The 16720-nt window shown below is 36.7% G+C and overlaps 1 protein-coding gene across 6 annotated transcripts in view; it reads right to left on the bottom strand.

Annotated features, from left to right (window-relative positions):
• DST (dystonin) overlaps window positions 1-16720 on the bottom strand; it is a 319817-nt gene that overhangs the window by 131947 nt on the left and 171150 nt on the right. For all 6 annotated transcript variants that reach the window (XM_059835839.1, XM_059835841.1, XM_059835842.1 and 3 more), the window contains 19 exons: window positions 15556-16018; window positions 15340-15468; window positions 15055-15132; window positions 14781-14942; window positions 14569-14673; window positions 12704-12799; window positions 11278-11403; window positions 10723-10875; window positions 10316-10470; window positions 10058-10184; window positions 8721-8904; window positions 7577-7734; window positions 7069-7247; window positions 6701-6839; window positions 5698-5891; window positions 3305-3467; window positions 2535-2618; window positions 2339-2446; window positions 1445-1543 (listed from right to left, as the gene is read on the bottom strand). In XM_059835839.1, coding sequence (XP_059691822.1) covers window positions 1445-1543; window positions 2339-2446; window positions 2535-2618; window positions 3305-3467; window positions 5698-5891; window positions 6701-6839; window positions 7069-7247; window positions 7577-7734; window positions 8721-8904; window positions 10058-10184; window positions 10316-10470; window positions 10723-10875; window positions 11278-11403; window positions 12704-12799; window positions 14569-14673; window positions 14781-14942; window positions 15055-15132; window positions 15340-15468; window positions 15556-16018 — 2902 coding nt within the window. The remainder of the gene's footprint in view (window positions 1-1444; window positions 1544-2338; window positions 2447-2534; window positions 2619-3304; window positions 3468-5697; window positions 5892-6700; window positions 6840-7068; window positions 7248-7576; window positions 7735-8720; window positions 8905-10057; window positions 10185-10315; window positions 10471-10722; window positions 10876-11277; window positions 11404-12703; window positions 12800-14568; window positions 14674-14780; window positions 14943-15054; window positions 15133-15339; window positions 15469-15555; window positions 16019-16720) is intronic.

Below are 16720 nucleotides of genomic sequence, written 5' to 3'. Positions count from 1 at the left end.
CATTCCCCCTTTGAATAGGATTATTAATTTTCTGATTTGCTACCCTGATTACAAAGAAAAAAACCCATCAAATCACTTTGAGACTGCAAACCTACTTAGGTTATCTTCAAAGAAGCTATCAAAGATTTAGAAGGTTGCTGGAAGGTGAAGAAGGATGGAAGATGCAGGGTGCTGGATTTCCGAAAAAGCAGTCCTGGAGATTCAGAGCAGACTGAAACTCAAAGAAAGTTTAAAAGATTCCATTTGCTCTTAAAGAACATGAAGCCTATCAGCATTCACAGGTTTCTTGATCCTTGTTTCAATTCTTGTTCTTTGTTTCACTTTTTATCCTTGATACCATCAGCACTATTAGTCATACTAAATCCTCAGTTATAATGGCTACTTATCAATAAACATTATCTATTTCCATCCATATGCTCTACCACTTCATGATGCACAAAGACAATGCTGATAGTGTTATGGTTTGTCCAGAGGTATTCACTAGCAAGAAAAACCACCACCACCTGAATTACATAACATTCGTTTAAGAACTCTGATTTTTTTCTGTAATAACAACATTAAAATTTATACCCTTATGAGACTGTTCTCCAATTTAATGTAATTTATATAGGACTACATTTAATATGGAGACAATTAATTACAGGACTACATTTAATATGGGCATTATTTTAGAGATATGCACTGTATAGATTATACACTGCAGTCCTTAAAGAATGACTATACAATCTCTTTCAGACAGAAACATTTCCAAAGAAAGTGAAGAATTTAAAAGTATTTTCTTCTCAATTATTTGGAAGGTTGATTCTGCAGCAAGCACGTATTTTGAGTAATTTGTCTGCTCAATTTCAGTAACCTACTCTTGTTAGTAAGATTCAATGCTAAGCATAAATAAAATGCTGTTTGACCCCAAGGAATCAATACAGTAGAAAGGTAGAAGGAAAAAAAAAATCTAAACATGTCAAAGAAACTTAAGAAATTAATTAAGAGGGCATCACATCTCCCTGTTGAAAGAACTCCCTTATATGTTGTTAAGTGGACCAGGATGCATACTATGGAATATTAAGGCCTACACAGGATATCAATAGTGCGTGCACATTATGTTTGCCATCATCTTAACGTCTGCATTTATCCAAAAGATCAAGCCCTAAAATACTGAAGTATTAAAGTGTACCATTATGTAACTACATCTCCATCAGAATTTAGCGAATCATATGATCCTTCTAGCTGGAAGAACTGGTAAAATGTATGGATAGTATAGGATTTTGCTTATCTGAATGATAATGGTGTAATTTAACACTCCTACATTCCTGCATAGCGTGCAGTATACAAGGAATTTTAGTCTTTCATATCTGCTGCTAACTTTGTGAATAATTCCAACAGGTTTATTGCTCTTTGTTTGCCTAGCTCTTCTTTTTGCTTGGTTGGCTGCTAAGGGAAGACCTACCTCTTCCTCCTCCAGTCTTTTCAAAGAGTCACCTGCAAACTTGATGTATTGCGTCATCAAGGTCACTAAGGCAGTATAACGAGTCCGTAAATCCATGAACTGCAGAGAAACAAAGCGAGGGGACGTGGGGTGGAGAGGGGTGGGGTGGGGAAGAGAGAGGGAAACACTTCCATTAACCTTCTAAGAAGTGATAAATACTACTCTAGAACTTATCCCGATTTTGATTCCAAAATCCTGATTGTGGAATCCGAAGTCCTAATTTTGATTCCAAAGTTGAATGCTCTCAGCAGGGTGCACTTGCACAAACAAATCCTAAGCATCTATGAGGAGATCCAAAGGAGAAGAAACAGAAGACAATGTTTTGACTTCACAGTCACTTGATTTGACTTCACAGTCACTTGATTCTTCCCCCCTGTAAGAACAGGTTGTAAGAAGGACAAGCAGTGCTGGTCACTATTCCTCTCTCTAACAGTTAGCAAGGAAACAGATTTCTCTTTCCCACCCAAATGAGGCTGATTTGCCTTGGAATCTTTCAAAGCATCCAGATCTGGTAAGTTTTACCATAGCAAAGATGAAAGCTCCCCCTGTTTACTGTGATCAAGATCCAGCCCAGAGCTAGTTCTAAAAAGTTTTACTGAGGTACATTGCTCATACATTTTTTTGTAATTTGGAGGACTTTTGTACATCAACAGCAATATACCATCTCATTATCTAAATACTGCATAAGGACCAATAGGATGTTTATCACATCATAAAGACATAGAGGAAAAAAAAAATCTTACTTGGATTACCTTATTTCATCCTTAATAAATCCTAAATCCCATTCTTGCGTTTACCCTGTTTTAAGCAAATATGCAAAAAACCACATTTTTCTGTCGTAAGAAATCTGTTTACCTCTTGAATAATGAAGTCTGATGAGCTTTGCATTCTTCGGCGTTTCACTGGAGATTTTTGCTGGGAGTCAACCATAGCTCTGTAGGTCATAGTCTGCAACTCATAGTCCTGTAAAAAGAGAAAATACACAAAATCATCGGCATTCCACAGAATCCTTTTTTTTTAGTGTCAGTATTGTAAGTATGTTATTTATTACCTTCACAGCAGCTGAGTATTGTTCTGAATACTTCTGGCATTCATCTATTTTGCTTTGTTTCATTTCAATCTCAGAAACCAGCATCTGTAAAATATGAACCTGCATCTTCATCTTAAAAATTGATTTTTATTACTATTATTATTAGCATTTCTACTTTATCAAACATCACGAAATTTACATAATATGCTCATTTCCATGTGTGTGCAAGTATTGCATGCTCAAGCCCATGTCCTGGCTTTGTCAGGCTTACAGAAGTAGAGAAAAAAACTCTGCCAGGCTTAATATCTGGTGAGTGAACTTAAAGAGAAATTAGGAATATACCATTTCACGCATATAATTTGTTATTCTGTCTCTTCTTTAAGCTGCATTTCCTTCTTGCCGGATAGAATTGCTGAGTTTTGCTCGGCCTCCATGAAAACATTTCTATGTCCATAACTACCAAGAGCAATACTGAATAAAAAATGATGTGATAAGGAGAGTCCAGAACTGTAGGCACTCTCTAAGGTTTTGCTCTTCTTGCAGATCTGAAGACCAAAGCAACCTGGTCTATAAAACAGCTATAATTGGTGACTGATACATTAATGATGTTAGCTGCATTGTAAACAAAAAAACATAAAAACTGGTGATTACTTGGAAATTTTCAATAAGGGCTGGCGGGTGTAAGCACTTCCTATCAAGAAATAAGACTGACATGACAGGGTTCAAAAGATATTTTAATTCTTTTTCAGTCATTAAAGCAGTGCTTTCCTACAGTGAGATAACTTTCATACCTTATGTTGGTTCAGCTGTTTAGCCAATGCCTTGCTATTTTCAGGATGGACTTCTTGAATCTTTCGCTGAGTATCTTCCACCTGTTGAATCCATGTGTCCAAAGAATTGTAGGTATCCTTGTAATACTTCAGAGACTTATTAATACTTTCTAAGTCACGCAACCTGATTTTATTTTAGAAGATATGCCAAAGGAGAGAAAATGAATATAAAAGATAAAAAGTACAACAGTTAAGACAAATACAGCTTTAAAGGCTTCAGATGCCTTAGCTCTGCTATAGCTCATATTATAAACATGCTAAAATAAACTAGCTAAACAGTAATTTAACTTCTCAAACATCAAGATTCCCAGCTTGAAGAAACCTTTTAATTTGTCATAAATGACACCCAGGAGAGATCCTACTACAGAAGAAATTCTGCATAGATCCCTCATTAGTGACCTAAACTGCTTGAAATTCCATGAGCACAGGAATCCCCAAGCAAGAAGGAGGGTTCTGCAACAGCAATTAATTCTGTTACAAGAAGTGAGAGTACTTCAGATGCGACCTATGTGAACCAAGAAGGGAAAGAGCCATACTGGAGGTTAAGCAGCAGTTCACCATGCTCTGTGCCTCCCACAAAACAACAGGAATTACACTAAAAGCAAAGCTTTTAAATATTACAATGTGTGAAAGCAACTGATCCAGTTGTGTAAGTCCATTTTTAAATCATGGTTTTGACCTGAAAAAACTTCTGTGTATTTCTTGAACGCAGTTTCCATACTGACGAGAATACTGACAATTTTTCTTTCATGATCCTTATACTTCTAAGATCATATAAATACAACTAATCCAAAACATCACATGATTATGGATAAACATACTTATTTAACGACTTTTTATAGTCTGATTTGGTATGAATAGTTTGAACGACACTAGTATTGTTCTCAAGATGCCAAAATGAGACTGAAAAAGAGCAAACAAAGGAGACAATATAGCTCAGATTTCATACTTAAGCATGTTTTAAAGCTAATAACCATAAAAAAAGAGGAAGGATCATGATAACTGCAGCCAATATTTGTACATACTTTTCGTATAATGATCATCAGTGTCAAGCTGTTAGGAAGCAGCAGAGCAAACATTTGCAGAAAGCAGCCTGTTTACAGCTATATGCTGCAACTACCACAATCTGCCTATTTACACTAGATGCCACTATGTATTAACAGTCATTTTTCAGCATATTCTATTCAGGATATGGCCCTGCGAGGAGAGCATGTGGTGCATGTTTGCCCTCTGAAGAAATAAGGACACTTCAGTACCTCATAAAACTACTGTTTTATCATTTAAATTCTGTCACGCTAGCAGATGATGAAAAATCTGAGGTGGATTTAAAGCTAGCTGTTCTGCAGTCAGCTTCAATGAGTCAGCTTTTGCCCATCTCCCTTCTAACTTCTAGCAATGTTAAATAGAGACAACTAAATTAGTTAATTACAAGTGAGTAACTTCAATATTACACCTGTATGGAAATTCACCCCTTAAAAAAGGAGGACAAAAATGTGAAAGGTTGATGTGTGAAGTTTTACATGAAAAGCACTGTCTTTGATGCTCTTGTTCAGGTTCTCTATAATGACAAACTAAAGTAGATTTTAAAAGAAATAAATTCAGGCTGTGTAGTGCAGACTTCCTTAACTTGCCCACACTTTTTCCTTCCAGGAATGTCATGTCTGGACATCTTCAGAATTACAGGTAGGCGTGTTCTGCTGTATCTGTACGTCTGTGTAAGCGTGTGCGTTTAAGTTACATTCTCCAATATCATCATGACAGTAATACTGAAGGGCTGAATTTAGAGCAACATCTCAATTGGATATTGGGGCTGCATGAAAACAGTTGCACACCAAAAAAAATACTGGCACTTCACTAAAAGTTATCGCGACAAAATTATCACAGAAGTCAATGGAAGCTAACGACTTCCAGACTCAGCACTTGAGTCATTAAAAGCAAGTTAACATGAATCCAATCATAACTGATGAATCAGCTCATCAGTTTAGCCTGTCAGAACTAATTATGTGGAAAACCAGATGGTATTTCCATAGGACAGCAAGACACTTCTGCAGGCTTTTTTTTGGAAAGAAAAAAGACAGTTGATCTCTACTGGGTCTCAGTAAGTTGTAAGTAAATAAAGTTTCTGTATCTTGTTAATCTTTTCATGCCCAACAGTCACATACATTTCCTGTGGAAAAGTAAGAAAACTATGTCAACAGCACAGAAAATGTAAGAATCCTTGATCTTCGCACTTTTCACAAATAGTTCAGAAAACTATTCTGACCTATCTTAACATTTATTTCTGATTATTTTTCCTCAGAAACAACAAAAACAGCATAAAACATGAACAGATTATAATAAAGAGTTATACAAACCTATTTTCAATTTGAGAATGAATGTTTTGCCACCTCTCGGCTAACTGATCAACTTTTTCTTTATGCCAGTCAAAGTCAAGATCACGTTCCTTGTGCATTTTAAACATCTGATCACTGATCATCTTTGCCTTCTGCAGTTCATCCTCTAAGGCATGGAACACTTGTCTTTTCTCATCTACTTCAGATCTCCATTGCTAGTATGTGATAAATGATAAAGTGTAAATAACTCCTAAATTATGACGCTATAAATGAGTATTTTACATGAATAAATGAAAAATGTTTAAATGAGTATTTTACTTCTGGTTGCTCAAATGCTGGAATGGCACCAGAATGGGTCTGAAGCAACTAATTAGCTATGAACTGAAGAATAATTCTGAGTAACAGCATTCCCCACAACACATACATCAAAACAGAGACAGCAAATTAACACGCTTATCTTATAAACTACAGCTTTCAGAAAAACATCTTAGGTAGATGCCAATCGTTCTATCTAACAAAAAAGCACTACTAATAATTTGCAATATTAAAATTAGGTATATAAAGCAGACAAAAAATGCTGAACTTCTATCTTAATCCTTTCTCAAAGATATGTGCCAAACCTCCTAGTAAACCCTGATTAGTGTACCATAGCAGTAGCAGGAATGTTATTGTGGCCATGTTTATACAACAATATATTTATGTTACCTTAAGCATATGTTACCTTTTGAAGAGACAAAAAAATGTAAGTCTTACTGCAGCATTAACAAGTGCCACTCTTGGAAGTTCTGATACTCCAAGGCATTTCCTAACAGCAGGAATGCGCATGCAAGCTATCCAATTCCTAATGCTCCAAAGCTGTCATTTTTTTCTGAGATGTCAATCCTAATACAGACTTTCCTCCAAATACACAAGCTGACTTTGGATACCCTATACAGTACAGCATAACTAAAACAGGTGTTACAAGACAGATCATTTTCCTATTATTTTTTGATTTGCCCATGAAAAGGCACGAGCCAACTCCTACCTTTAATGTACCCATCAGATTTTCAATATTGTTTTTGTCAGCCGTTACCGCCTCTTCTTCACACAACTTAGTTTCATAGAGTTTTACTAATGATTCTGCTCCTTGGGTGTTCTTCAGCACCAAATTTACAGTTTTTAATCTGAAAAACAGTAATCGCCTGTTAACTGAACCATCAATAACAACACTCAACGCACCTGTGTTTTTCAGCCTTTTCATGTCACAGGGTACCCCTTTATACAGTGTTAAATTTATGTTAACTCCCTTTTCCTTGATCAGTACCATTCATACTAATATCTCTATATTTTATCTGTTTTGAAGAGAAAACTGTAAACTAAAACATGTATGGTGGGAGATGGCCTATTACATACTTATCTATGTAAATGGAAGACATGGAATAAACTTGGTTCATGTTCTGAATAACAACGTTGAGTTCAGAGCGCAGAGTAGGGACTGAAGGTGAACCAGCAGCTTGACCGAAAAACTCTTCGCATTTATCTGTGATGACTCCCAGGTCATCCTTCAGTCGATCCAGTTCTTTCTTCAGTTTCTGTAAAACGAAAGGTGATTGACAGAGCTTTTATCCTACATAAACCTCACGTGTACTCTACATATCATTATCAGTACAAGACTGCTCTCCTTCGCTTGTTTCATGTGGACACCATTAAAAATTTTTAAAAAGGAACACACGCATAAGAGGGAAACTAACAGAGTCACCATTTATTGGCATCTTTTTTCTCACAAACACAAGCTTAATCTTGACTCCTGCCTTTTCAAGGTGCACCACAAACTTTCCTGGCTACACTCAAACCATCTGGATATATTTGTTTTAAAATAGAACTCTTTTCCTAGGTAAAACAGCCTTTCTCAAAGGCTCACCTCTTGCTCTGAAATCCTAAACACACTTTCATGTAGATCATCCCTTTCCATTGGGGTTCGGATCTGCCGTATTAACCGCTCCTCACAACTCTCCAGCTGAAGTCTGATATTTCTGACTTCGGAGATATACAGATTGTAAATAGATTCTTCCTGCTCCTCTGTTGAAAGAAACAAGGCACATGTTAGCAAACAATGCCATCACATCATTTCTACCATGTCTTCTTACGAAACACTTTATAAAGTCACCGTTGTACAGGTCTTTTCATGACTGGCTGAAATCCATCAGTTTCCATTGGAATTTTGGCTGTAAGGCAAATTTTAGGAACCTTTAAATTTTAGCTATTATTAGATCACCTCCTCACACGTGAAAAATGAGCATACATCTTTGACCATTCATCCCAGGTACAGGCATCACCCCACTGCTAAACTCAGTGACTGATTCTATCAGTCAGATGGTATCAGGCACAATACTACAGTCAATCTCCAGGGCTTTTTTTTTTTAATCCTCTCTTTCAGACACACAGGGCAACACATCTTTCCTTAAGTATAGTGAACTATGGTAATGCAGTATGCTTTGCGCTTCTGTATTTCTTTAAGTCATTAGCTACTTGACAGTAAATCAGAGCAGGTATTTTAAGCTTTCTGTTCTTACTGTATTTAAAAACAAGAGTTAAGAGAGCAGTAACTACAGGCATTCTGTGGAGCTAGGAAAATATCCAGGACTCTTTTCTTGCCTTAACAGTGTGAAAAAACTTCTAAATTCTGTTATGAACCTAACAAAGTAATCAAGTTGCATTTCCAACATTCAAAAACAAGGAAGGCATGACTAAAGAGTGAGCTGCAGTGCACAGAATGAATTCTTGGGTGTAAAATTTTTTGCAGCGTTCTGTATATTAAGTAACACATCAATATTTCTACATAGCTTAATATATACAAAGTTAAAAAAACTTAGAGCTTCTGTACAATGTAATTGTGCACATTGTTAAAATGATGACTGTCTGTTCAGAAGAACAAGAGGCATTAACAGTATCAATGTGATAAAATGGGTAGTTCGCTAGAGCTTGTATTCAGAGAGAGAAGTTTTATCAAAAACTACAATCTCTCTTGTGAGCACATCTTTCTACTCCTCTCAGTAAAGTTTTACCTCTTTCTGCAGATTTCAGAAGCTCTTGATAGTATTGCTTGCAAACATTAACTTCCCTTTCCAGCTGTGCTGTATCGGAGCTTGTAAAGATTTTGGACTCCTGGCTATCTTCCACAAAATCATCAAAACGGGACTGCAAATTGCTTAGAACCTGCTGATGTTCACCTGGCAACATCGTCTTTATCTGAAACAGATTATAAACCCAAGGCATGGTCAGCAGTGATGCATCACTCATACAGTTCCCTGTAATGCTTTTTATCAAAAAGCAATATTGACCAGTCACTAAGATGGTAAAGTCAAAGAATTGAGGTTCTCAAAGCTTGCTGCTCCTGGGCTGGAGTCCACTTGACAGCTATCAGCATAACAGCTGATAGTTTACACTCACTCCTTTTCCATCTTTAATGCCAGTAATGGGCTATGTTAAAACAATCCTGCATCAGACACCATTTCTCCATCTAATGCCATGCAGCAACAAACAGAAGCCAGCAAGAGTCATACAAGTAGGGACACTTCAAGAATTATCTCAGATTCCTTCTTTCAACAGCAACAGTGGGAAATTAGGAGTGAAAATGTTGTTTGGGGTATTACAAATACTATTGCAACAGTTTGTAGACAGATATACACCGATGTTGTATAATAAACTATTATATTAAACAGTGTTACACTATACATCTAACATCGTGTAATTCAGTGATCTCACACATTGTTTTAGTCAGTATTAGTATTTTGATCTGTCACTATTTCATTTCTGACAAATTGATCCTAATTAGCTACTTAACATTTCAAGTTGCAGACATGTATAAGAACAAAAAAAATGCACTACGGAGGAATGAGCGTTCAGCTGCCTTCAGCTTGAAAGACTAAATGTCACTTCACAGTTGCTCCATTGTTAGGAAGAAGTTGCAGCCATAAGGAAATAATGAGGGTTTTCATGAAGATTAACCTTAGCCTAATGAAGCAAATCTCCCCAGACATCTGCAACATAAATGCAGAAAGGTAGACTCTTCCAGAATAAAATTCAGATTTAGTCACTGTTCAATAGCTTTCGAGAGATCCTGTCCCTCTGCTGACAACAGGAGACTAGAGATTAGCACAATAATGCTACAGGTAGTTTTCATAATACAACCTCTCTGCTCCTTCCCCAAATGCATCTGTGAAAAGGCTACTCAGATCAAGACAGAATGTTGCACAGTGGTAACCAGTGTGGCCACTGCCAACTATTCCCACAAGGAAGATGAAGATTGCTGCAAATTGTTGATTATACAATATTTCTGGGAAGCATAGCCTATGACTTCCCAGCAAATGGCTAAGAGGCCCTTGCTAGACATAAAACATACCGAGGCAACATTGCCAGCTCGAACAGCTTCAATTTCATTTGTCAGGTAATGCCAGGACACCACACTCTTCATGTTTACATGTGACTCGTGCCAAAGGGCCAGAACATTCTGAAATTGCTGTTCAATCCTGAAACATAAAATGACTCCAACTTTAGATCAGTAACACATGAAAAGGGAAAAATAGTTAGACATTATTTTAACCCAAGCTTCATATAAATGAATTTTAAAATAAAATGGGTGTTTTCATTTTGTCCCTACCTGTTAGCTGTATCTATTGCTTCTTTGTTTGGTGGAGGAACTGTAAAGCATACAGATGGAACCATGGCCTCATTACCACTCGGGCTAATGACTTTCCATTTAGCACGATGGGAGTTGTTTGCTAATACACACTCATCATCTTTGTAAATTGTTATCTGGTATTAACAGAAAAGCAGAATAATTTAATGAGCTAAGCATTACAAAATACTTTTACAAAGCACTTCTGCAAATAACGTCAACAAATAAGCAACAGAACAACAAAACCAATGTTCAACACAAGGATTTGCTCTTGTTTACTAGGGTGGAAGAGATTTAGAGCCTAGTGTTCTCCAGGAACATGGCAATTAATGAAACTTTAGCTGCATTCTCACGTCTGTAATTGATTTGAGGAAATTCAAGTTTCTAACCTCAATTTGTCTGTAGTCACAGATGGCTTTAATTGGGATGGATGTTTTGAGTATACAGTCGGGGTTCCTTGGCTTCAGCTGAATTATTGCCTTTGCTCTCCCCACAAGGCCTGCTACTGTGCTCTTATACTGCAAGAGTTGTTCTTTTTCTTCCTAAAACAGTTAAGAAAAGAACACATCATAAGAGATGGCCAGAATACAGTGCTGCTTCTTGGATCCTGTTAAGCTTTTCTTTTCCTGACTTATTTTACTGTGTTCCTTAAAAGTAACACATTTTACAAGAACAAAATATCTTTCTGAAGTCACTGGTTTCCCACAACATCTGGTATTGTAAAGATAAAGAAATAAATAAAACGGTATTTTAAGGGTATGAAAAACAGTCATTATACATGGACAGATGCAATCATTTAATTATAAGTTCTAAAAACCAAATCTTCTTTCTGTATTCCTTCACTTCAAAGGAATAATTTTAACACACGTATTTTATATCTAATGACAACCTACACATTCCTTGTTTAATTGTAACTCACGTTAATAGGATCCTTGAATTCTTACCATAGACTCCTGGATAAGGTCTTCCAGCCTGTGAAGGCTGCTTGATCTATCACAACTGTATTTTCGGTGTATGGCATCTTTCAAATTCTTCAAATATTCCATGGCTTCTTTGGCATCACTGAAAAACTAGGGTGAGATAAACATCTGGGTTATTTTTAAACAACCTAAAAAGTATACAGACAGCTATACTATGACGTTTTCTTTAAGTGCTGTCTTCTTAAAAATCATCTTTTCTAGTAGCTGGAAGTAACCGCTGTACCACACAACACTATTCATGATCTCATGTCTAAATGTACTGTTCAAGAAGGCACACCTTGTAAGACCAGTTATTCTTGGTACTATCTACACGCAAAATTAATTCAGCAGTTATTGAACTTTAGTTAATTACTGTTCCTGCAATGGAAAAATTTTCTGAAGTGATTCTTGCTTCCCTTGGAATGACAATTACTTTCATATATGAAAAACAGACAAAGCCTACAAACTGTAGCAAACTAGCTGCAAACTTCAGCAAGCACACTGGAGCAAACATTTTGTGCAGGAGGGGAAGTGAACTGCCACACTTGGCAGTTCTGCATGGGCACCTGCACCTCCAAACTAGGGTCCTGGTTAGGCATGATTGGGAAGGGAAATGTCCTGTGATAATCCTCACCCCATTCTGTCCCTGAAACCTCATTTCTCAAATCCAGAATTCCCATTTCTTCCCCCTACCACTAGGAGCCCAAATGGCTCAACTTTGTCTTCTCCAGTGCCCATTTCCTAATTTTGGGCTTTCACCCTTCTCAGTCTGAAGGCATCTCATCCCAACATCACCCCCCCCTTCCTCTTCAACCACCCAACCCAGAAGACTCTATGGACTAATCTTTATAATTCAAATAGAAAAAAGAGTAGATTTTTTTAAAAACAAAAAACTCTTAAATCTTCGATCCTCGTGCATGTAACTGAGTACTACATCATTTGCTCAGCATGTAAATGGGTGATAATCAGAAAGCTGTTTTGCTGGACGTGTCTGCTGTCAGGGAGTTCTCTACTCCATTTATTATTAATGCTGTACATTCCCTTTCTATTTAGATAGTCCTGGAAAAACCACCTAGAATGTGTTCTCCCTTGGCCACCATTAACCACCCTCCACTCTACATCATGGTTGACAGCAGTTGTGTATGACAGGGAGAGAACACAGCTTTGTTCTCAGAGTCTCTACTTGCAGCTGCGGCACTCTGAAAAAAATCAGGCCAGATTTTCATCTGCTGGGAACTGATATAACTGTAGTGAAGACAATGCAGGTGTGGTAACACTGTGGGAGCATGGCTCACCATCTAATGATTGCAAATGACAAATGTTAATTCTACAACTACTGTGAGAGAGCAACTAGCACTTTCAGTGGAACTTTTTTACTATGGTACTAACTTAAAATATTTCACATTCTTACCTCAAAATATGCAGCATTTTCTCTCAAATGTTGTTCAACACAGTGACAGAGCTGAAGAATCCAGCTCCATTGTGTCTGCATTGCAGCTCTATAGGCCTTTAAAGGAGACAAAGAGATTTTACAAAAAGAAATTAAAGTTAAAACATGCACACAATTTCCAGAATTTAGGAAACATAAAAGTAATGTAACAAACACAAGCACCTAAACCTGATCTCCTCACCCAGGAAAAGCAAGCTGCAGCAAAGAAAATTCAATTATATGTGGAAAAAAATCCTGTCACTACAGCGTAGTCAAACATCAGAAAAATCGCTCAGAGAAGCTGTGAAATCACCACATCCTCGGGCATGTTCAGAATTCAGCCAAAGCAACCCCTGACACTACTTTAAGCAGGGTCTGGACTACATCTCCTGAGGCTCCCCCAGTCTAAGCTGGTCTGTGATTCTGTGGCTCTATTTACTCATTCAAAATAGCTGGATTCTTCCTTGGATGCAAATCAGATATTAAAGTAACACTGAATGCACAATAAAAATAATTAATCAGGACTTGCTGAAATGTGTAATTTTGTGTACCAGTTGCACAGGGATCTAAAGAATGTAACCCTACTTGAATGATGCCTCCTGTACTGCCTGCATGGTGCTGCCACTAGATATGCACTGCAAGAGTGTTCACCAGCAGAGGGGACTCTTGACTTTGTGAAATCAGTCAAAAGTCTCAGTTTTTCAATTCCGTGTGATTCTCGGGCAATTCAAAAGAGTTTTTCCATTGGCTTCAATGAATTTCAAACCGATGCATTAATGCATAGATTCTTCCATAGAAAAGGCATCTTTTTTTTTTTTCTTTTTAAATGTCCCAATATAGCATTATTGCAGACATCATAACCTGCAGAGTCATCTTCGCTGCGATGGCCTGGTTTCATAATATGTATCTTTACTATATTCATATATTAAGTATATGACACTGCTTAGAATAGCATATACTTCTAGAGAATAGAATTCCACAAATTACATAAAAAAGTCATTTATTATTCAAAGTAAATGTCATGAGAAGGAAGGAAGGGAGGAGTTTTCTTCATGTTTCCAATTTACACAGACATAAACTCACTGAGCTGAAGAATCGTAAAAATCCATCCTCTCTGACTGTTTTTTCTTTCTTATGTAATAAAACAGCTTTTCATTGTTTCCATTTTTACTGCACACTGTCTGTATTTACTCTTCTCGTGAAGATGTACAGGGAAAAGTATTTTACATTCTCCTTTGGAAACTTGTTATGACCCCACAACAGCTACAATAAATTTTCTGTAAACCGTTTACCTATAATATACAGCTTGATTCAAGCCTAAGTAAATCCCATCACTCAGTCAGATTTTTAACATCCAACAAGTTTCATAATTCACTGACAAAAAAAGTTATGAAACCAACCCTAAACCATAATGGGAACCTGTATATATAGTAAGTGACTAGAAAAGCTCTACTGAAACTTCTTTCAACCCAACAGGTGAGAAAACACCTAAGGACTGTTCTGTGCCCTCAGTTTGCCAATGCAATTTTGTATCAATAACTCTAGAAGCTGCGTGCATGACCAGAAACATCTGTACAGACAAGCTCTGGAAATTTTAATTTTAGACTTTAGGGGAATTTTATCTAAGCAATCCAAGACGTAATCATAACTTTACAGAAGCGTTTTTACTTTTTGGAAACTGGAAGACAGATAGAATAGAGACACTGAAGAGGAAAAAAAAGGCCCCATTATTCATAGTCTTGTTTAATTTCCTATGAGTTAGCACTTCCCTTCTTTTCCCCCAAAATCTAAGGTCTATTAAATCACAAAACTATTTTCTTGTTTGTGTGCTGTTTTTACTAACTTACCTCAATGGTTAGCCTGGCTGGGTGATTTTCAAGAAGCAATTGCTCAGCTATTTCTTGTACTGATTTAATAACTTCTTCTTTTTGATCAAGTTCTCTCATTAATTCCTTTTTTCCAGACAAAAAAAAAAAAAAAAAAGAAATGTTTTAGAAATCTCTTTAAGAATTTTAAGATTATTTAATTATTCCCTCTGGATTATACTAGCAATACATACTGCATGGTATTCCTTTTTTCTTGTTATATTGGGGTTTCTTTCACTCCAGTCATATGCAACCTCTTCCTCTTCTTTTTCATTCAGCCATATCAGCTCTCTAGTAGCACGAGACACAAAATTGTGAAGAGTATCTAGATGCCTTTCCTGATTTCTCGATGTGTTCTTTATTAACAAGAAAAAAAAAGATTTACAAAAATCAGAATTTAAAGCTCATCCCTTATCAAAGACAATGTACACTGAAAAGCTGAACACCAAAGAGGTGTGACAAACTTACCAAGAGTTTTGAATACTGACTCTCCAGTTTGTGCAATTTTTCTGCATAACTGAGTTTAAGAGGGGCAGTCATTTGGATCTGTATTTGGTATATGAGGTCAAAAGATAACAAAAAGGTTAGATATGTTAAACCATTAGATTTCCTGATTTCATGATATGTCATCTAGAGATCAGAAGTAAAAGTAAGTAAGACTGTGAAACCCAAACACAGTTCTAAAATTGAACTTTAGTCTACAGGTCACCCAGTAAGAGAGTAACCAAAGAATTAAAGAATATGGTGCTGTACCTCACTGATTTTAGCTTCTTTAAGGCTGGATTCAAATTCCTCAATAGCCTTGTGGACATTTTTGTGATTTTCTAAATGGCTTTGAACACTTGGTAAATCTGAACCCCATTCTGCTCGATCAAGTTGCACCTTACAAACAAGAAGGAAAAATTAGCCATGATCTACAAGGAGTACACGTAATAATTAGAAGCACACTGTTTCCATAAAGATTGCTACCTGCATTTCTTCCACCCAGCTCAACAGGTCCTGGACAAATTTCATGTTCACCTCTTCTTCTGTTAAATTCTGATCCACAAAAGCTGATTTCATAAGGGGTTTTCTGATTTGCATCAGTTTGAGTGTTTGCAGAGTCCCACTGTCTACTCCTGTCACATAGCTTTGAATTAACCGTGGCGGGATGCCTGGTGTGTAAGCAGGAGTGATGGTTGGTGTCAGTCTGGAAGTAAGACCTGATGAAAGGCCAGATGTCAAGCTGGAAGAAGTCAAAGTAGGTGTTAAACCTTGGGTCATTGCAGCATTTAATTCAGGGGTTAGGTCTGTTGTAAATCCTGAGTTTAAGCTTTCGGTTATTCCTGATATCATCAGCTTTGTCTGTTCTGTTGTCAGTGCATGCCCCTTGTTGTACACAGAAGAATATTGGGTCCGTATGGCCATCAGTTCATCACGAAGTTTTGCAACTCTATTAAAATAAAATAAAATAAATAAATAAATAAAAATAATCTCACTGAATGCTTATGATTAAGGTTTATCATGCTGAACTGAATAGTGATATGAATTCACATTGTCTCTTACACTTTAGTTGTATGTAAGTATTTATAAATAAGCATTTACACATCAGAAAGTATAGCTTATACTTCTATAAATACAGATAATAGATACAGAAATCAGGCAATGACCAGAAAATCAGCATGGTATGGGCACTAGCATGCACTATACATAATTCCAGGGAATAATCAGCACAGCAGAAATCTTACAAGATACTACATGTTGCAGCAGATCAAACACTTGCAGTTCACTGCCAAGGAGCTGTTATGTGCTTGATCTCACCCAGTCCAGGACGAACCCTGAAAAACTTTGGAGCCACTTCTTCATAAAATTGAATTACGCTGTTTAAATGCATCTTCCTGCTAAGACTGTACACACTGCCACATATAAGCTAATGTTACCTATTAAGACATCTACAGCTATCACCAGAAATCTCACCTTCATTTTTAAAATCTAAGTTACTGAATTCTAAAAGCATTTTAGGTGCAATAAAACAAACTAATGTCTTTACACTCAGATATCTAGTAAACATTAAACATTTAAGTCATGTTCTGGTGAATGACTTCATTTTCACAAATGAGTATCTCTTGTCTTCAACAACGTTTGTGGGTAATAT

The sequence above is a fragment of the Gavia stellata genome, chromosome 2, assembly GCF_030936135.1.
Source record: "Gavia stellata isolate bGavSte3 chromosome 2, bGavSte3.hap2, whole genome shotgun sequence".
NCBI lineage: Eukaryota > Metazoa > Chordata > Aves > Gaviiformes > Gaviidae > Gavia > Gavia stellata.
The sequence above is the reverse complement of the archived record's forward strand: the minus strand, read 5'-3'. Positions and strand labels throughout refer to the sequence as shown.